Source organism: Diabrotica virgifera, chromosome 9, assembly GCF_917563875.1.
Source record: "Diabrotica virgifera virgifera chromosome 9, PGI_DIABVI_V3a".
NCBI lineage: Eukaryota > Metazoa > Arthropoda > Insecta > Coleoptera > Chrysomelidae > Diabrotica > Diabrotica virgifera.
Window position 1 is genome coordinate 139,226,047 of NC_065451.1, and position 22,839 is coordinate 139,248,885.

The window sequence follows — 22,839 nt, forward strand, 5'->3', positions numbered from 1 at the left end:
TAATGAAATGCATGTCTTAAATTTAGTGTCAGACTTGAAGAAGTGGTTTAGAAATGTTTTTGAGGCCGAGCCTGATTCATGCATAAAAAATTTGAAGTAGATCTTAAACTGAAAGAGGGAGCTCAGCCAGTATTTCACAGGACTTATGATATGCCATATGCACTAAGAGAAAAAGTTGAGTTAGAATTATCAAATTTGATAAAGTCTGGTATTTTAAAAAAAGTAACATATAGTAACTGGGCTAGTCTCATAGTCGTGGTGCCTAAAAAGAATTCAAATGAAATTAGGATATGTGTAGACTTTAAAAAACTCTAAATCAAGCATTAGATGCAGACCATTGTGTTTTGCCATTACCTGAGGATCCAATCAATCAACCTTCAACCAACTTAACAACAAATGTAACACCTAATCAACCAACAACCACTCAATCAAACAACATACCACCCAACCAACCGACCTATGCCTCTGCTACCCGTCACACAGCCTCATCCTCTGCTATACCACAAAACAACTATACCCCTCAAAAATATCCTGCTACTTTCGAATATATCTTTACCAACATACCCTTGGAAAAATGCAATCAGCGTGACTTCCACAGGGTAATCAACACCCAAGAAATCCTCGTCAAGCAAATCATACAATGCAGAGTTCTACCCACACAAACAGCTTACCTAACCACTAAAAACCCAATCAACCACACCGAAATTCAGCGTAAAGTACGTGACAAACTAGGTGATCCTCGTCTCACCCTTATTCCAAAGCATAGACAACCTAACCGTCCGCAAACAACTCATAAACCCACGTTCATGATCGTCCTGAAAGGCATAGGCAACATTTACTCTGACGATGAGGTGAAAGCCATATGTCTATCAAGTTAGCCCCCAAAAATTAAAAAACATTGTTTTGCTTATGTTTTAAAATTGTGCTAATGTTGTGCTAATTTGTGCCGATATTATTTTAATTTGTGCTGATACGAAAACTCAATTACACTATGATTAAAATTCGGGGGCCAACTTGACTCTCAGCCCCAGTTTTTTTAAGAATATGAATTTATTTTCATGTTACGCAATTGTGCTCGATGTATCTTAAATTGTGCCGTTGAAATTTTTGAAAATGCTTCAATGTTACGCATTTTATTTAACATTTAAAGCTCGGGGGCCATCTTGACTCTCAGCCCACGGTTTTTTTTTTAATGTGAATGTATTTTCATGTTATGCAATTGTGCCCGATGTATGTTAAAATGTGCCATTGGAATTTTTGAAAATGCTTCATTGTTACGCATTTTATTTAACATTTAAAGCTCGGGGGCCAACTTGACTCTCAGCCCCCGGGTTCTTTTAAGAATATGAATTTATTTTCATGATACGCAATTGTGCTCGATGTATCTTAAATTGTGCCGTTGGAATTTTTGAAAATGCTTCAACGTTACGCATTTTATTTAACATTTAAAGCTCGGGGCCAACTTGACTCTCAGCCCCCGGGTTTTTTTTTTAAATATGAATTTATTTTCATGTTACGCAATTGTGCTCGATGTATGTTAAATTGTGCCATTGGAATTTTTGAAAATGCTTCAATGTTACGTATTTTATTTAACATTTAAAGCTCGGGGGCTAACTTGACTCTCAGCCCCCGAGTTTTTTTTTAAGAATGTGAATCCACTTTTGTGTTATACAATTGTGCTCGATGTATGTTGAATTGTGCCGTTGGAGGTTTTGAAAATGCTTCAACGTTACGTATTTTATTTAACATTTAAATCTCAGGGACCAACTTGACTCTCAGCCCCCGGGTTTTTTTAAATATGAATTTATTTTCATGTTACGCAATTGTGCTCGATGTATGTTAAATTGTGCCATTGGAATTTTTGAAAATGCTTCAATGTTACGTATTTTATTTAACATTTAAAGCTCGGGGGCTAACTTGACTCTCAGCCCCCGGGTTTTTTTAAGAATGTGAATCCACTTTTGTGTTACACAATTGTGCTCGATGTATGTTGAATTGTGCCGTTGGAGGTTTTGAAAATGCTTCAACGTTACACAATTTATTTTACAATAAAAATTGCCGTAACAGCTACAATTCAAATTTCGATTTAATTTTTGGCCGAAAAACACTATTTTTGCACCTTTTTTTTAATTTTTTACTTTCGTATGATGGATTTTTATACATATATCGATAGGAAATTTCATTGCGGACAAAATATTTTCAATTAACTGTCAATCGTAGGTATAATATTTTACTAGATATTTCGGATCAAATATCAAACAACAGGGATCTAGAAAGTGAATTTTTCACTCACAAGAATTTTCCTGAGTTTCGCACAGGTTTTTCAACTGGCGCATATTTAAATTCTTATTCTATATAATATTTCCGAGCCATTCGATCCAAAATATATGCTCCGACTCTCCACAACCAACTTAGCCAATTTTTTAAAGATCTCGCGTGGGCTATGATTAAATGAACAATATTTGGATGTGGATTATAAACAGATTTATTGAATTGCGAATGAAACGATTCACAAGCATTAGTAGTAGAATATTTAAAGCTACCAGTATTACAAGAAGAAAGTTGGCACATCATCAAAATTATATTTATGTACCATAGGTATTATCGAAAATTACAAACTCTTTCGTCGCTTGGTAAATAAGTAACGTAATTCTGTGAAATGTTTTTATTTATGTACCAACATGTTCCTGGAATAACCTCAACCTCATAAATCCATCAATGGTTGGATTAGAAATTCATTACCTGTCTAAGCGTTTAATTATCACTCCTAATCTGACACCCTTCGCCCTCCGCGGTGGGTGAAAAAGTTGAGGGGTAAGTAAAATTATCAATAGGTTAAGTAGGGATTAAGTTATAAACGCACTATAACTTTTGAAAAATATACCTTTGTATTCTTAGAGACACAAAAATATATGCTGCAATTATAACCGTCTACTAAGCCCGTTTTCTAAGTAAATGTCATAAACAATTATTAACAAATGTTGCACCTGGAAGTGGTGTCTTATTTTTGAGGAAACAAACTACCTATATACTATTATATACTATGATATACTATTATATACTGTAGTGTTTAACTTCCATCGTTTTAAGTGTGATTTCAAATTTGTTTTATTATTTGTATTACGAGTTCATAGGGAAGTTTATCACTCGTGGATAAATAGGTTTTTGTGAACTGGCCAAACGCCTCTGAGTGGATATTAGTTTCGTTTATATAAAAAAAGGATTTATTGAGTTTATTTAATAATTGAGTGTATAGTTAGTTTTAGTTTTTGATACGCGTTTTTTACTTGGACTTATTATTGTATTATACCAATACCAATAGAAATAGTGCTTTTATATACCTACATTTTAAAGGTCAGTATGAAACAGTGGCGGTTGGTATATAAGTGCTGCGGAGCTGCAGAACCACCAAAATAATCCAAACAAAATTACTTTGAAAATTAAATAAAAAATATCACTACTTATAAAATCTAAATTCATTTAGATGGTTTTCGTGCATGGCCGCCTTTATTTTAATCTGTCGTCCGTCGCATCTCATGGCGATAGCAAGTCCCACTTATTTGACCGGACCGGTGCTACTCCGAGCTGTGAACTGTTAAAGATATCCCCGATAACACCCGCTCAACCCTCGCCTACACTTTTCAGGCGACGACTGAAAGCAATATTTGAGCTGCGTTTGTCACAGTTCGAACTAGTGTGTACAAACCTACGTTTATTGTAATTTTAAATAATCGGTGATCGCGACGCGACGACTGTTAAAATAAGTTGTCCTGCACGTAATTCGGTATTTATATTAAGTATATGAGAATAAAAGTGCTGTTCAGGATGGATGTTATTTATAATTTGATTAATGTTAAGAGATTCTTTAAATATTCTTATGACGAAAAACTAGAATTAAAATGCAAAGGACGTCCTTTGCCGGATATTAAAATCGAAAAAGAAGGATCAAGCCGAGGGAAAAATTACAAACGACAATTTAATTGCGATATTTATACGAGAAATAGTTGGATATGTGGCTGCAACAGAAAAAACGCTCTTTTCTGTTTTCCTTGTGTACTCTTTGGAGGTGATAAGTCATGGACGCAAATTGGTCTAACAGACTTAGTACATTTAAGTGATAAAATAAAAAAGCACGAAACTTCTAAGCATCATTTGCACAATCAAATGGAATATGCTTTATTACGCTCCGTGAATATTAAAGAACAGTTAGATTCTGCATACTGGATAAATGTTCAAAAATTCAATGAAGCTGTAACAAAAAATAGGTATGTTCTCTCAAAAATTATAGACTGCATAAAATTTTGTAGTGTTTTCGAATTGGCGCTTCGGGGACACGACGAGACACAAACATCCGACAATCCTGGAATTTTTCGCGGCCTCATAAATTTTACTGCTGAATTGGATAGAACTTTAGCACAACACTTGGAAGAATCGACGGTTTTTAAGGACATTTCTAAAGAAATTCAAAATGATATTTTGGACTGCATGTTGGAATTATGCCAGGATAAAATTTTGGAGGAAATTCGGGAATCTCCATATCTAGCTGTCATGGCCGACGAGACTACAGACATTTCAGCAAAATCACAAATGGTTGTAGTATTTAGATATTGTCGAAATGGAGCACCGGTAGAACGATTTTGGACATATTTGGTACCTTCAAAATTAAATGCAGATACTTTAAGCAAAAACATTTTTAGTGTTTTGGATCCTATCCTGGAAAACTCAAATAATAAACTAATTGCTCAGAGTTATGATGGGGCAGCGGTCATGTGTGGACAGCACGCAGGAGTTCAAGCCAAAATCAAAGAAAAATATCCATTTGCTCATTTTGTACACTGTTACGCGCATCAATTAAATTTAATAATGTCTAAGGCTTGTTCCGAAAACTCTCAAGTTAGACTTTTTTTTGGAAATTTAAATGAAATCCCTACCTTTTTTAAAAATTCGCCACAACGAGTGGCAGTTTTAGATAAAATCGTCCAAAAGAAAATTCCTCATGGCGCTCCAACTCGCTGGAACTTCAATATTCGAACTGTTAATGTTGTGTTTGAACATCGATCTTCTTTTATCGAATGTATGGAAGAAATAGAAGAATCGTTTGATAAGGCAGCTGTCTGTAGTTCAGCGTCTTCCATTCGAAGAATACTAGTGGATCAAAATTTTGTTTTTTGGTTAACATTTTTCCATCGCATAATGCCACAAGTAGACGTTTTGTATAATGCCCTTCAAAAGACTAAAACGGATCCTTTGGAAATCAATAAAAAGGTGACAGATTTCGAAAGATACATGAATTCAGTTAGAAATTCAATAGATGATACCATTGACCAAGGTTCTAGTTTATGCGTTCAACCATTACCAACTAAAAGGTTACGGAAGGATAACAGTCCAGTAGATCATCGGAGAGCATCTATCGAAGTTTGTGATATAATCATAAATTGTGCAAATTATAGATTTGCTTTTAAAAATCACCTACTTGCAACTTCATTGCTTTATCCTGAGCAATTTGATAATTATTGTGCTAATTTCCCAGATGATAATTTAAGCCTGACTTGCGCGTCATATCCAAATTTAGATAGGGAGCGCTTGAAGACTGAATTATCTGTTATTTATTTTAGAAGAGACTGTAGAGACATTAATGGGGCAATACCTTTTTTAAAATTTTTAATTGAAAATAATTTAACAGAGCCTTTTCAAGAAACTGTAAAACTGCTTCAAATTCTAATTACAGTGCCCATGAGTACGTCAGAAGCTGAAAGGTGCTTTTCGAGTTTAAAACGGATTAAAACATTCTTGAGAAATTCCATGACTGAAGACCGACTTGTAGCATTAACCATGTTGTCAGTAGAAAAAACACTTATAAAAGAAATACCAAACTTTAATGAAAAAGTTATAGACAAGTTTGCTTTAAAAAAAATCGACGAATCGAGCTTATTTATAAAAAAAAATAATATATTTGGCTCTGTGTGTAGTTAGTTCGTAAGACCCTATAATGCAATTATTGTTGTGGCGATTTTGTTTGTAGTGTTTTTTCGTTTGCATTCCTTAGTTTCGCGTATTTATCGATAAAATTCTACTAAAAACATAAACTATAAAACAATTACTAGTGTGCCATAATGTACCATTGCTATTTTTGATATAATTGGATTTATCTTCAATTTGAAAAGAAGAAAATCGGTAAGTTCTTTATTATTTTTTAATAGATATATTCTTCTTCTTCTTATGCAATCCACTAATGGATGTTCGCGATCACGTTTGACCATTTTTCTCTATCCCTTGCAGTATGTATTAGGTCTCCTATGTTTTTTAGTCCTGTCCATTGTTTGACATTACGGAGCCATGACATTTTCTTCCTGCCCACTCCCCTTCTTCCTTCGATCTTTCCTTCAATTAAGGTTTGCAGAAACTGATATCTTTCATTTCTAATTATGTGTCCCAGGTATGCCGTTTTTCTCTGTTTAATTGTGCACATCAGTTGTCGTTCTGTACCAATTCTTCTCAGGATTTCTTCATTTGTTATTCTTGCGGTCCAGGGAACTTTAAGGATTCGTCGATAGATCTACATCTCAAATGCCTCTAGCTTATTCATTGTATTTATTTTTAAAGTCCATCCTTCCATGCCATATAGGAGCACCGACCATATATAGCATTTTGTGAATCTTAATCTTAGGTTTAGGTCAAAGTCAGAGTTCGTAAAGACGTTTCTGAATTTCATGAATGCACTTCTGGCTCTTTCTATCCGACATTTAATTTCCATATCCGACATCCAGTCTTCACATAGCCAGGTTCCCAGGTACTTAAACTTTCTTACGCGCTCTACATCTTGGTTGTTATATGCTAGTCTTGCATTTTGATGTTGACATAATTGACGGCTGATTATAAGGAACTTTGTCTTTTTTATGTTGATGCTAAGTCCCATGTTCTCGCTATGCTCTCCAATTTTATTAAGAAGGTTTTGGAGGTCTTCTATATTGTCTGCTATTAAGACCGAATCATCCGCATATCGTATATTATTGACCCAGGTACCATTCACTTTGATGCCGCTTTCGCATTCCTCAAGAGCTTCCTGGAAGGAATAGATATATAATGAATAAATATATGGTGTAAAATATCAAACTAAAAGCCTCGTTGTAAAATACAACGATTAAAAGATATTGAATTAAAAAAAAAACCAAAAAATACTGCAGAACTACCAAATTTTTGAGTCACCAGCCGCCACTGGTATGAAATAATTTGTTTAACTTTTCCAATATCAAGGTATATTACTGATTTACAGAAGATATACTCTTCAAATATGTGCTCAAAAAGATCGAATATCGCTAATGAATTTGCAGCCTTTGAGAAATATAAGGACAAATTATTTACTTCCAAAGGAAAAGTAAATCCTCCTTCCCACATTGTTTGGACTATTATATACTGTAGTCTTATCCGATCGTTATAACTTTAAAAGTAAACTTCAACCAAACCGAGAACAAGAAACAAGTTATGAAAGTTCTTCTTTGCTAGATCTCGACATTTCGAATAATTGTAATGATAATGATGAAACAGATGCAAAAAGTTTCAAATTTTCTTTAACATTGTCTTCCCAAGAATGGTTAGATATTCATCCCGAATCTAAAGTTTATCAGGATAGAAGGTGTTATGAGATTTTACCACCGGGAAAGTGGGCCGGTGTTTTATCTTCTCACTTTTGGGACGTAACAAGGTTAAATTGTACCTTAAACTTCCAACGAGCCAAAGTTAATGAAGGTGATAATTATTTAAAATTTATTGGGTCATGCGCTACATGCAAATCCATACTGACGGGAACGGTAAATGTAGTCCCTCAGGGGATTAGTAGAGTTGTCATTCGTTGTAATTATGATGGTAACTTTGATTCATGTCAAAGCACGAAAAAAAGGCAACTTAGGAGAAGCGAACGAAAAATAATTGCAAAAAAAAATTATTTCACAACGATTTACGGTTAGTGGTTTTCGGAAAGATATGGCCAATTCTCTGATTGATTATGGCGAAATGGAACCTAACATTTTACCCGGTAGCAATGTATTAAGAAATGCAGTTTATCAGGATAGAAAACAAGACAGACTTCATAATGATCCAGCTTTTGCAGTGTATATATTGAAGTATCAATTCCCGTTTAATAACTACATTAAAGATATAGGTTTGGACCGGTTTTACGTGCATTACTGGAGTACTCCCCAAATTCATGTATATAATCATTATTGCAAAAAAGTTCACTATTCTAAATTATCAATAGATGCAACAGGAGGAGTAGTAAAAAACTGGTACGGCCGAATAACTCCAAATGCAAATCATTACTGATCTATGACATAACTGTTGCGGATACCTCAACAAACATGCAATACTCTGTTGCAAACATGATTTCAGAAAGGCATGACTCCGATAGTATTGTGCATTGGTTGAATTTTTGGATTCGTGGCGGAGCAACTATTCCTGACGAAATTGTATGCGATATGTCGCTGGCTTTGCTATCGGCGATAGTGAGAGCATTTACTGGGTTTTCTTCGCTTAAAAAATATTTGAAGTATTGCTTCGACTTTCTAACGGAATCACAACCCGTTTTTGAAGTATCGTGCTATATACGTGGCGATGTAGCTCATATTGTGCACATATTCTGTCGTTGAGCATGCCTTAAAAATGCTATGAGGCGAAGCAGACTGTTTTATAAAAGATGTTTGGGTCAACTCATTCAAGTGAGTACTATGTTGGAAGCTCGGAAGATTTTGAATGCAATATTTACAGTTGCTCTTTCGGAAAGTGATGGTGTGATGTATGGTCAAGAAACACCTTGTCAGACAAGGTAAACATTTTCTAAAAAATCTTATTGGTGATGAATTAGGAACGGAAGAAATGTTTGATGAAAAATTGGACGTAGATTCCGACATTAATGAAGAGGAAAGTGACAACAATGAAGAAACCAATAACTTTGTACAATGGGGCAAACAAATAGAAAATGAAGTACGATCAACCATTGCGACTTTTTCTGGAAACCTTGACAATGCACAGTATCTATCTGAAGTAGTTTCAAGAATTATAAATTTAAAAAATCACCCAAACCCACCCAAACTGACCATGTAATTCATTTTTCTTCTAATCATCCTCTATCACACAAACTAGCAGCTTTCAGAAGCTTCATACACAGACTTTTCTCTATACCTATGTCAACAGATTCATTCAACAAAGAACTCAACATTATAAAACAAATAGCTGTCAACAATGGTTACGATCCCTCTATAATAGATAAACTCATCCGTAAAAGAGAATCTAAATTGCTTCAAAATTCTGCTTTCCATCAGTTATCTTCCTCTTCTGCTATTTACAGGTCACTACCATATCATAACCCACATCTATCTGAAAAGATTAAACGTATTGTATCTAACTCTTCTGAGAATATACATATTTCTTTCAAAGTTGGAAATACCCTTGGCCACTTTTTGACAAATACTAAGGATACAATACACTATATGAATCGTAGTGGTGTTTATAGACTGACTTGTTCTGATTGTGATGCCTCTTACATCGGCAGGACTTACAGATCACTCTCAACCAGATCTGCTGAACATTCTAAAAGAGACACTACATCAGCCTTTTCCCATCATTTAAAAGTTAATAATCATCATCTTGACATCCCTGATGGTGTTCAATTAATTCATAACATCCAAGACAGAAACAATCTACGCCTGGATTTGTACGAGGACCTTGAGATTTCCAGAGACATGAGGACCAGCCCCAATTGCGTTAATCGTCAAACAACTTTAAATCGTCCTTTTACTCCTATCCATCGACAACTATTCCCTTAATCCAACCCTAGTTTTCTCTCATTATTACCCTCACCCCCCTACCCCTTTACTCCTATTCTCCATTTCCCCCTCCCCCTCTTTTTCCACTACCCCACTAGTTTATAACAATCTTCTCTTTCCATACTAATCACCCATTAACACATATCTCAACTTGCAATTTCTTTTCAACTTCATTACTGCCTCCCCCACTATCCCATCCCTAACACAGTTTTGATTCTTCTATTTTCCTATCCTTCATATTTTTCTCCACTCCTAGTCATTTCTGGTTTGACCTTGTGTCTCTGTCTCTTTTTCAGGTCCTCTATATCTCATCTCACCATTTCTTTCATAATTTATTTAAATGGCTCTTATTATTATTAATCCTTAAATCGGTCTGGTTTATTGTCTCTTTGGAATGTTCTTCACACTCACTTATCCTGTTGCCTGTTATGTTATTTACTCATTTTCTCTCATCTCCGCTTACAATAATAAAAAACACCATACATCCAATCACTCTGGTCTGTCATATATATCGCTTTCCTTACTTAGTAACATTCAGTCACTTCTTTCTTTTTAGATTCTTAGACTTTACTTAACAATAGGATACTGCACACCTATATCCATTACGACCCATTCAGTCAAACTTCTTTCAGACTATAACATTTAAGTTTTATTGCATTCACTTTTCTTCTTTTTTCATCTATCTTTTCATTTCCATTCATATCAGGCAACTTCCAATATCCATTTATCCCAATTTAAAATAAAAGTTTTTCACATTTTCATTTGTTTGATTTCAGTTACAATCACATACGTTCATAAAGTTCTGCACTTAAATATATTTCATTTAGTTCAGTCTGTTCACTCCACTAGCACCAATAGAAATCAATCTCATACTTTTCTATTTCATATACTCATTCAATTTAGATTCTTCTTTACATACTGACACCAACCCACAATTTGACCAATATTGGTAGCTCTCATTCTAATTATTTTATTCACTATTCTACGTTGGTAGACTATCAAGATACAATACTTCCAATTCATTCAGTACTTTCAAAACTACATAAAGATGAATTAGACTTTATGTCACATAGTTTAATTTTATTATATTATTACATACTTTCATTCATTTCACAATACTATATACAATCATATCCTTCACACATATATCTACCTCACTAACAGTAATCTTTAGTTATTTAATTTTGTTAACAACTATTTTCCAACTTTTAACAGACATAATTATTCATTACAATAGTATAATAATAAATTTAACACAATAAATAGCCACCTTTTGTATATATACTGTTTTCTCGCAATATTCTACCGTTTACCTTCAACCTGTTGCCTGCTTGCCTTGTTAGGCAACCAACATTTCATCACATAAAAATACTCTTAAATTCTGGTTTTCTCGGCTTGTTTAGCTTTGTTTTTCCACGCAAGTCTAATTATCTTTTATTATGTAGTGTATTTCCTTGTTTCAACAAAACTCAACTTTCATCTCGTCATTTCACATCCGATGACGTCACAACTTAAACCACGTAATATATCTGCATTAAATTTAATGAATCTATAAGTTATTCTGGAATAGAGAGTTGCTAATTTAAACTTTACAGTAGATTTTATTATTCAAATAATTTAAATTACTTTTGCAGACAAACCTTCGCATTTTATTAAAAAAGCCAAAATCAAATGAAACTTTAACCAAAAATTGGCTTTATCTTGTCATGTCATGTCACCCTTGTCAAATTGTATATCCACTTCATAATTTCTCAGTTGGTCTGTGCCCATTGAATTGGCAAGTACCTAGTATCTTCGAGCAGGGAACCATGGCACCCTTTTAGCATGTGTTCCACTTTATCCATTAACATCGACTTGTAGTCATAACATTTTAACATATTACATTATGTAAACCATATATGATGATGTTAACACTATTTACAGTGTGCTAGTTTCAAAATACTCGGCAGGATGTAAGTATTCCCACATTTTTTCATTTTAACAGTCACATTTTTAACCTTTTGCTTTAAACTAACGTGGAAATACTTCATTCTAGGCACTGAAGATGTTCTGTTTAGAACGAAAACGTTCTGCAATCGATGACATTTTATAGTTTTAAATAAACGATTTTATACCAGAATACATCTCGAAGTTTTTACTTCTGTATTGGTTTTTTAAACTATGGTATACAGCCAACTATTGGGATTTTCCCATTGATTTTTTATTAATGACAGTATGGTCAATTTGGCTCTTCAGTATTTGCGACTAGCAACACGACGAAACAACTTGAAACTCGATATATGGTTTATTCAACAGTGTCTCAAATTCAAAGTTTTTCCAACTTTTAGTATAGTCAGGACATCAAAAAATGTACCACCCAACATCAGGACTTCACTACAGATAAAACTTATGAAAAAAGAGATATGTTCACATTATAGTAAACTTAATTACATCAATTGTAAGCTTAAGGTAATGTATGATTCTTTGCTCGATATTATAGGATTCATTAACTTCAATAATTTTTTGACAGATGTGCATGACAAGGTAGATGCTTCTAACACAATTAAATTCAATAGAGTACATAACAAGCTTATTAATCTCATTAGAGACAAAACTGTATATGTTCAAGCCTCTCAGGATAGAAATAACAATAAAAAGTTTTCAGATTTTCAATTCCACCCTAGAATAAAGAACCTTACCGATATCAGCTTTTCAACAGATGAAATTAAATTATTAAACTATGGTCTCAAATACTCTGTTCCTAAAGATTTATCTTTACACGATCTTGAGAGTCTATCTATTGAGACAGATGTAGTAATCCAAAACCTTTCATTATCTCTTTCACAAAGAACGTCAACTAGAAATTCCTGTTACCGTTACATAAATAAATATAAAAATAAGATTTCTTCATCTTCAAATTCTTCTTCTTCTCAGAACTCTTCTTTTATTGATAATCTATCATTTAAACAAGCTCAATCTCATCTCAAAACTCTTAAATCAATTAAACATAAAATTGCTAATCACAACCTAATTTTTTCTAAAGCTGATAAAGGTAATTGTTTGGTTATTCTAGACCGTGATACTTACAACAATAAAGTTTCATCTTTTCTAGATGACAACCACTTCATTATTTTACCAACTGATCCTTCCAAGAGATTCATAAGTAAATTGAAAGATAACATCAAAAAACACTCTGAATTTTTATCCAATTATGAGGCCCCTTACAACAAACTTCCTGGCAACCCTCTTATTCCGAGGTTGTACGGTTTACCCAAGATACATAAAGTTGGAATTCCTATACGTCCTGTCGTCAGTTTCATTAACACTCCAGTTTCTATTTTATCAAAATTCATACTCAACACCTTAAAAAATTTAATCAACTTCACACCCCGTTTTACTGTATCAAAATTCATACCAATTAGTTGATAAACTTCAACTCATCAATCTCAATCCAGACATAACTATGCTTTCTTTTGATGTAAGCAACCTATTTACTTCAGTGCCCAAAATCGAAACTTTAAGTCTGGTAAAATCACTCTTAGTCAACAAGTCTTTTCAGCCCAATGTCATTTCACCGATACTAGATATCCTTGAATTATGTCTATCTCAAGATTTCTTTCAATTCAACAACAAATTCTATAAACAACCAGATGGTTTAGCAATGGGCAGTTGCTTATCCCCATTCCTAGCTGATGTCTTTATGGATCATTTAGAGTCCAATCACATTATGAAAAATCCAGAAATTTTACATTGGTTTCGTTACGTAGATGACTGTTTGGTCTTCATCGCTGGACATCATGACTCAGCTCAACAACTACTTCTTAAAATTAACTTAATTCACCCTAATATCAAATTTACCATGGAACTAGAATCTTCTCAGGCCATTAATTTCCTTGATTTATCTATTACCAGACTTAACAACCAATTCAACTTTGGTATCTTTCGTAAACCCACCCAAACTGACCATGTAATTCATTTTTCTTCTAATCATCCTCTATCACACAAACTAGCAGCTTTCAGAAGCTTCATACACAGACTTTTCTCTATACCTATGTCAACAGATTCATTCAACAAAGAACTCAACATTATAAAACAAATAGCTGTCAACAATGGTTACGATCCCTCTATAATAGATAAACTCATCCGTAAAAGAGAATCTAAATTGCTTCAAAATTCTGCTTTCCATCAGTCATCTTCCTCTTCTGCTATTTACAGGTCACTACCATATCATAACCCACATCTATCTGAAAAGATTAAACGTATTGTATCTAACTCTTCTGAGAATATACATATTTCTTTCAAAGTTGGAAATACCCTTGGCCACTTTTTGACAAATACTAAGGATACAATACACTATATGAATCGTAGTGGTGTTTATAGACTGACTTGTTCTGATTGTGATGCCTCTTACATCGGCAGGACTTACAGATCACTCTCAACCAGATCTGCTGAACATTCTAAAAGAGACACTACATCAGCCTTTTCCCATCATTTAAAAGTTAATAATCATCATCTTGACATCCCTGATGGTGTTAAATTAATTCATAACATCCAAGACAGAAACAATCTACGCCTGGATTTGTACGAGGACCTTGAGATTTCCAGAGACATGAGGACCAGCCCCAATTGCGTTAATCGTCAAACAACTTTAAATCGTCCTTTTACTCCTATCCATCGACAACTATTCCCTTAATCCAACCCTAGTTTTCTCTCATTATTCCCCTCACCCCCTTCCCCTTTACTCCTATTCTCCATTTCCCCCTCCCCCTCTTTTTCCACTACCCCACTAGTTTATAACAATCTTCTCTTTCCATACTAATCACCCATTAACACATATCTCAACTTGCAATTTCTTTTCAACTTCATTACTGCCTCCCCCACTATCCCATCCCTAACACAGTTTTGATTCTTCTATTTTCCTATCCTTCATATTTTTCTCCACTCCTAGTCATTTCTGGTTTGACCTTGTGTCTCTGTCTCTTTTTCAGGTCCTCTATATCTCATCTCACCATTTCTTTCATAATTTATTTAAATGGCTCTTATTATTATTAATCCTTAAATCGGTCTGGTTTATTGTCTCTTTGGAATGTTCTTCACACTCACTTATCCTGTTGCCTGTTATGTTATTTACTCATTTTCTCTCATCTCCGCTTACAATAATAAAAAACACCATACATCCAATCACTCTGGTCTGTCATATATATCGCTTTCCTTACTTAGTAACATTCAGTCACTTCTTTCTTTTTAGATTCTTAGACTTTACTTAACAATAGGATACTGCACACCTATATCCATTACGACCCATTCAGTCAAACTTCTTTCAGACTATAACATTTAAGTTTTATTGCATTCACTTTTCTTCTTTTTTCATCTATCTTTTCATTTCCATTCATATCAGGCAACTTCCAATATCCATTTATCCCAATTTAAAATAAAAGTTTTTCACATTTTCATTTGTTTGATTTCAGTTACAATCACATACGTTCATAAAGTTCTGCACTTAAATATATTTCATTTAGTTCAGTCTGTTCACTCCACTAGCACCAATAGAAATCAATATCATACTTTTCTATTTCATATACTCATTCAATTTAGATTCTTCTTTACATACTGACACCAACCCACAATTTGACCTATATTGGTAGCTCTCATTCTAATTATTTTATTCACTATTCTACGTTGGTAGACTATCAAGATACAATACTTCCAATTCATTCAGTCCTTTCAAAACTACATAAAGATGAATTAGACTTTATGTCACATAGTTTAATTTTATTATATTATTACATACTTTCATTCATTTCACAATACTATATACAATCATATCCTTCACACATATATCTACCTCACTAACAGTAATCTTTAGTTATTTAATTTTGTTAACAACTATTTTCCAACTTTTAACAGACATAATTATTCATTACAATAGTATAATAATAAATTTAACACAATAAATAGCCACCTTTTGTATATATACTGTTTTCTCGCAATATTCTACCGTTTACCTTCAACCTGTTGCATGCTTGCCTTGTTAGACAACCAACATTTCATCACATAAAAATACTCTTAAATTCTGGTTTTCTCGGCTTGTTTAGCTTTGTTTTTCCACGCAAGTCTAATTATCTTTTATTATGTAGTGTATTTCCTTGTTTCAACAAAACTCAACTTTCATCTCGTCATTTCACATCCGATGACGTCACAACTTAAACCACGTAATATATCTGCATTAAATTTAATGAATCTATAAGTTATTCTGGAATAGAGAGTTGCTAATTTAAACTTTACAGTAGATTTTATTATTCAAATAATTTAAATTACTTTTGCAGACAAACCTTCGCATTTTATTAAAAAATCCAAAATCAAATGAAACTTTAAGCAAAAATTGGCTTTATCTTGTCATGTCATGTCACCCTTGTCAAATTGTATATCCACTTCATAATTTCTCAGTTGGTCTGTGCCCATTGAATTGGCAAGTACCTAGTATCTTCGAGCAGGGAACCATGGCACCCTTTTAGCATGTGTTCCACTTTATCCATTAACATCGACTTGTAGTCATAACATTTTAACATATTACATTATGTAAACCATATATGATGATGTTAACACTATTTACATTGTGCTAGTTTCAAAATACTCGGCAGGATGTAAGTATTCCCACATTTTTTCATTTTAACAGTCACATTTTTAACCTTTTGCTTTAAACTAACGTGGAAATACTTCATTCTAGGCACTGAAGATGTTCTGTTTAGAACGAAAACGTTCTGCAATCGATGACATTTTATAGTTTTAAATAAACGATTTTATACCAGAATACATCTCGAAGTTTTTACTTCTGTATTGGTTAATTATAAATTTTTTACAATGGTTACCATTGTGGCCTAATGTTCTATCAGTGGCCTTTCCTACCGCAAAAGACTACCTCAAGTGCCCCCGTTGAAAGTAATTTTAACGAACTGAACAATCGAACTTTCTCCAATGAAGTGTTGCCATTACGATTAGATGTATTTTTATCCAAGCATATATTGGCGCTGCAAGGGACCATGAAGCTTGCTTCAGCAAAGATAGAAGAGATTACTAAAAAAAGAATGTGTGTGTACTTTGTACGCACGTAAGAAGTTATACTTCTATTATATAATTTCAAAGAAATAAATATACTTTAAACAGTTTATTTATATTTTATTTAAATATTAAACTAATTTATACTTACTACTTCTCAAAATTTTTTATTAAAACAGTGCCAAAAATTAAAATAATAAAAGAATAAAACACACAAACACATTGAAAAATACCACAAATGATTTCTGAACAATAATTGTCGGAGAAAATTTTAACTAAATACGTATTTTCTGAAAATAAAATTATATAATAAATATACATACTTACAATCATAAAATGTATAAAAAAAAAGTAAAAAAATAAAAGTTTTTATCGGGTTTCGAACCCGCTTATCAGCGCAGTTAGTATGGAAATTCATTCACCTTAAACGTTTACCCACGGAGACCATGCGTCATCATGTGCGAAGATCAACTAACTAAACGGATTAAACTTTTGACAGTTCTGAATTAAATCAAATTATTTTGATTTTGAATTGAAATTATTTAGAATTGAAATACAAAACATAGAGTAAGAAAACAATATATTAGGTGAATATTGATAGAAATTTTGATGGTAATCAAATTATGCAAATCAAAGCATTACATACTATGTATTTTGGTAGGTTCTTTTTAAATTTTCCAATTAGGTAGGTACCTATGAAATTTTGGACAACTTACAGTTTAGGGCAACCAAACATAACCAATTTGTAGTTGACATTTGATGCAAGTTAAAAATATTGACAGTGTTGCCAGACTATAAAATATTTCTTACTGTAACATCTAAAATTCAATTTAGGTAATTTAAAAATCAAAAACAGATGTTAGATAGAAATCAGAAAATAAACAGAAACATCTATAATATCATTTAGACACTACAGTAAAAGCATTAAAATGATATAAAAGTCAATAGGTAATAAGAACACGATTTCTAAAATATAAAGATTTCTAAAATGTAAATAATAAAATATCTAAAATAGTAATAAAAAGAAACTAACATAGTTAAATGAATAAACTAACCTATGAAGTAAGACTAAGAATACATTAAATTAAACTGAATTAAATTTAACTAAACTAAATATTGTTCTACAATGCACAACAAAAATTCCATAAATGTAAAAGTCCAATTTTATAATATTTTAAACAACTCCTATATTATAAAAAATAATATTTTAAACAACGTCTAAATAATTATAAAACATAATATTATATTAAACGTCTAAATTATAAAAAAATATGGCAACACTGTTCGCTCGTTGCCCTAAACTGTAAGTTGTCCGAAATTGTTTATTAGGATACTGAAACATTTACAATTATTACGTACCTGTCGCTTTTAAAAACTATTTAAAAAGTCACTACAATTATAAACTTTTTTCTCTGCCATCACAACAATAAAAACTAATATGAATATACACAACATTAATTTGTTTATCCAAAATCTCCATATTGAACAATTATTGACAGATGATTTTCACTCACATGAACACCCAATCAGATCCCGTATAACATTTATACCATACTGTCGCTGTGCGCATGCGTCCAGTAAAATCAAAATTTTTACCCTCGTGCCTAAAGAAGTATAACTTCAAAAAACGGAAGGTAAGTTTATATCAAATTAATGTTATATAGAACAAAATAATTAATGCTGTGCTACTTTTTCAGTTACCACCAATGAACACGATGTAGAGAAAATTCACGGTTATAGCCACAATTCAAGTATTCCAGTAAATAAGCAGTCCGAACAAATACAGGGTAATGTATCACACACGTCACAAATAATAATACATACAGGATGTACTTGGGCTGCAATAAGGGCCAAAAGTCAGGAATAAATTCGATAAAGATTGAACGAATACTTTATCAACGAAACGCTTAGACACGCCAATTACTGTTTTTATTTGCGCATTTTTTGGCAGGGTCACTCAGCTAGTATATAGGTACATATTACCATCAACTTTTTTTATCGAACCCTCTATATATTACTGCATTTAAAAATTTAAAAACGCAGTAATGTACAGAGGGTTCCATAAGGAAAATGTTGATGGTGATATGTATCTTCCAGATGAGTGACCCTGTATATTTGTCTCTAATGCAAAAAAAATGCGCAAAAATAAACAATAATTGACGTGTCTCAGTGTTTCCCTGAAAAAGTAATCGTTCAGTCTAAATCGCATTTATTCTGGACTTTTAGCCTTCACTGTATACCTTTGTTGTTGACACAATCGTATCAAGACATGGAGCACACAATTTTATCCTAATACAGTATAATTCCTCTTAACTGGCTTCGCATTAACCGGTCGACGGATTAACCGGCCTGTTTACAACAGCCGAATGCCAAGAAATCCACCGGCGCGGCGAGGCGATTCGGCTTCCCCGAACGCCCCGAGACGTTCGATAAACTGTGTACTTGTCGTTTTGATCAGTGATGCCAGGTCTCATGCAAAAGCATGAGATCTCATGTTTTCCAAGGAAATCTCATGCTCTCATGATTTTATTGCAAAATCTCATGCTTTTTAACTTATTGACATAGTGACAAAAAAAAGGTATATTAAACATTATTTGTAAACTACAGATAACAAAGTGAGCATAAACAAATTTTGCTTATGTCACAAAAACTATGCCACTAAAAATTTTCAACCCAATAACAAGGAATGTATAATGTATGAGAATGCATAAACACTTTTACCACGAAACTGAATCCCAACATTTCACAACATCGTCAATCGTGCTTAATGGTATAAATAAATGGCAAGGTCGCGCATTGAATGTGTGGTAATTTGATTATTCCTGTCGGGTAATCCCTGAAAACGATAATAGGTATCTTTAGTTTTTAAGATATTATAAGTGTGCCAAACAGGTGTTCGTATTCGTTAAAAGATTTTATAATGATGAGTGATAGTAATAGTGGTAGTGCAACTGAAACTGACCAAAACCAACTTGGACCTAGCTCTAGCTCAGCTAAAAGGAAGAAAGTTTACAAACAACATTTTAAAAAAGATTGGGTGAAATTACCAGGATACCATTGGGTAGAATGCAGTAAAAAGGGAACAATGTATGCATGGTAAGAAATTTTAACCCGTAAGTACTAACAGCTTAAATCAATGACGGAAACACTAACTAACCGCCTGACAGACGGGTTTAACATTTTTAGGGGTAATCTTGTTTTTGTTAAATATTTTAATGCAAAGAAATATTTCGATGACTTACTGGAAGTATTGATTATCTAAAAAGCACAGTAATTAATCTAGTTTTTCTGTAGTTATCAAAATAAAAAACATTATAACAAGAATGGAAGGATTGTTTGTGTGAATTTTTACCCTGAAAAAAAGTGCGATAAAAATTAAACAAATTGAAGAATCTTGATAAAAATTTACAATCTCGTTAAGAAAAGAGTAAGAAACACGAAAATAATTTTTTTTTTAAAAAATATTAAAACAAAAAAAAACTGACATGCACTCAAATTTGTACAGTGTACCAATGGTAGTCAGTATCAACATTTTCATTATAAATTGATTCAAATTCGACTTTGTCGTGTTCTACCTTATCAATTCATTTCAAAATAGTTTCCTCATAGCCTTTTTTTCCTTATTTGATCTTTTTTTGACCAACTGGGCACATTATGTTTAATGACGAACTGTGCACAAACACTAACACCCCGTCTATTAGATGGAAATCACACTTTGAGTCTAAATATCTTTGGAATAACAACTTCCCGGAAATTGCCGAATTCAATACTACTAAATAACAACCCAACTTGAAAAGTCATAAACGGGTGACCTTCAAAATTTTCCAGGTAGGGAAATATTCCACTTTCAACAAGTGAAGCCGTCTGAGAGACGGGATGTTAGTACTTAAGGGTTAAATAATGTAATATGTATTTATATGGTTTTTATCAAAATATACCTAGGTACACGTATATCTAAACAAATTTTATTTTAGGTGTAAAATATGTAGATGTGACATTAATATAACTGCAGGAAAAGTACAGCTTTCTAAACATTCAGAATCCAGTAAACATATAAAATATGTGCAGAATATTGAAGCAAATAGTGGAAGGCAGCAAAATATTGCCGACATGTTTTCAGCGAGCACGAGTAAATTAAATGTTGAGGAAAATTTGAAAGAAGGCATTATACGTACAGCAGGACTTTTGGCTGAACATAATCGTCCAATGAATTTAATGGAACATTTAATTGATTACCTGAATGCTGTTTGTAAAGATTCGGAAATAGCCAAAAAAATGAAAGCAGGAAGAACCAAAATAACTAGGGTCCTCAAAAAAGTTACAGGAACATCACAAAAAACATATTTGATTGAGCTCATGAAAACTAAAAAGTTTAGTTTAATAGCTGACGAGTCGACAGATAATTCCTGTATTAAGCATATGTGTTTAGTGGTTAGAATGGCCATTGACCATAAAGTAGAAGATAACTTTTTAGATCTGATACCTGTAGTAGAGACTACAGGAGCTGTACTTTATGAGAAAATCATAAATTTTTTCACAAAACACGATATACCTTACAAAACAAATTTTATTGGTTTTGCTTCTGATGGAGCTAGTAATATGGTGGGTATTAGAAATTCATTAGTCAGTAGACTACAAGAAAATATACCAGGCATATTCACAGTCAAATGTATTTGCCACAGTTTTCACCTTTGTGCCTCCTATGCGTGCAAAAAGCTGCCAGAAGAAGTTGAACAACTAACAAGAGAGGTAAATATTAATATATTAAAGTAAAAATTCGTTTTGAATAAATATATTTTTAGGTTTATAACTTTTTTGCAAATAGCCCAAAAAGAGTTGAGGAACTAAAAGAGTTTCAGGAATTTGTCAATGTTGCTCCTGCTAAAATTCTTCACCCAAGTCAAACACGTTGGCTTTCATTGGAAAGTGTCATTAAACGACTTTTAAACCAATATAATGCTCTAAAACTTTATTTTGTTGATCAAGTTGCTAATAACATTACTCAAGCAGATTTAATTTTAGAGAAACTTAACACGGAAGAAAATCGATTATATCTCGAGTTTTTATCTCATGCATTACCTATTTTTAACGATTTAAATAAATTAATGCAAAGCGAATCCCCAAAAATTCACATTCTTTACAAGGAAATAACAAATACACTTAAAATAATTCTAGACTTTTATATGAAAAGTGACATTATTAGTACTGAAAGTATTGATAAAATAGATTTTAAAAATCCCCGAAATTTTTTGCAACTGGATGATATGTATTTCTCAGCAGAAATAAATTCAAGCAGTTTAGATAAAAATAGGTTAGAAAAGGTTAAACTCAATTGTTTGAATTTTTACATTGAAAGTGTTCAACAAATTTGCTCCAGATTTCCCCTGAAAGATTCATTATTTGAAAAGATGGAGTTTATGGATCCAGAAGTCATTCGATCTCGAAAAATCAGATCTATTGGTCATATTTCTAAATTATGTCCCAATTTGTTTAATGTAGATATTCAAACAATTGACAATGAGTGGTTAGCATTAAGAAATTTTGTAATCGATTTTAAAGATGAATATAACGACATTTGTGAATTTTGGAAATATATCGCATCGATAAAAACTCCAGATCATAATGGGTTACGTTTTTCAAACCTAACGAATTTCGTTTTTAATTTGCTTACTTTACCTGTTTCAAGCGCAACTGTGGAAAGAGTGTTTTCCGTTGTAAATTTAAATAAAACAAAACAACGAAATAGACTGAAAACTTCTACCCTTACAGCAATACTCCACACAAAAAGTTTGGTGAATAAAAATAAAGCTATATGTTCAAATTTCCTCATACCAAAAGAAATGATTAAGAAACTAAATCAAAATATTTATGACTCAGACTCTGATTAATGTTTTTGCAATAGCTTTATTTTTACGTACCTATCTCATATGTTTGTTATTTTAGTCATTGAATAAATAATCGTTTCAGACTAACTAGTTCTTTTCAT

The 22,839-nt window shown here is 32.7% G+C and overlaps 1 protein-coding gene across 1 annotated transcript; it reads left to right on the forward strand.

The window, feature by feature from the left end:
• Nucleotides 1-8,790: 8,790 nt before the first annotated feature.
• Nucleotides 8,791-22,741, forward strand: LOC126891453 (uncharacterized). Its single transcript, XM_050660629.1, has 4 exons — nt 8,791-9,023; nt 19,746-19,949; nt 20,828-21,602; nt 21,656-22,741. Exons 1-4 carry the CDS (start codon nt 8,791-8,793, stop codon nt 22,739-22,741), a joined length of 2,298 nt encoding a protein of 765 aa, XP_050516586.1.
• The last annotated feature ends 98 nt before the right edge of the window (nt 22,742-22,839 follow it).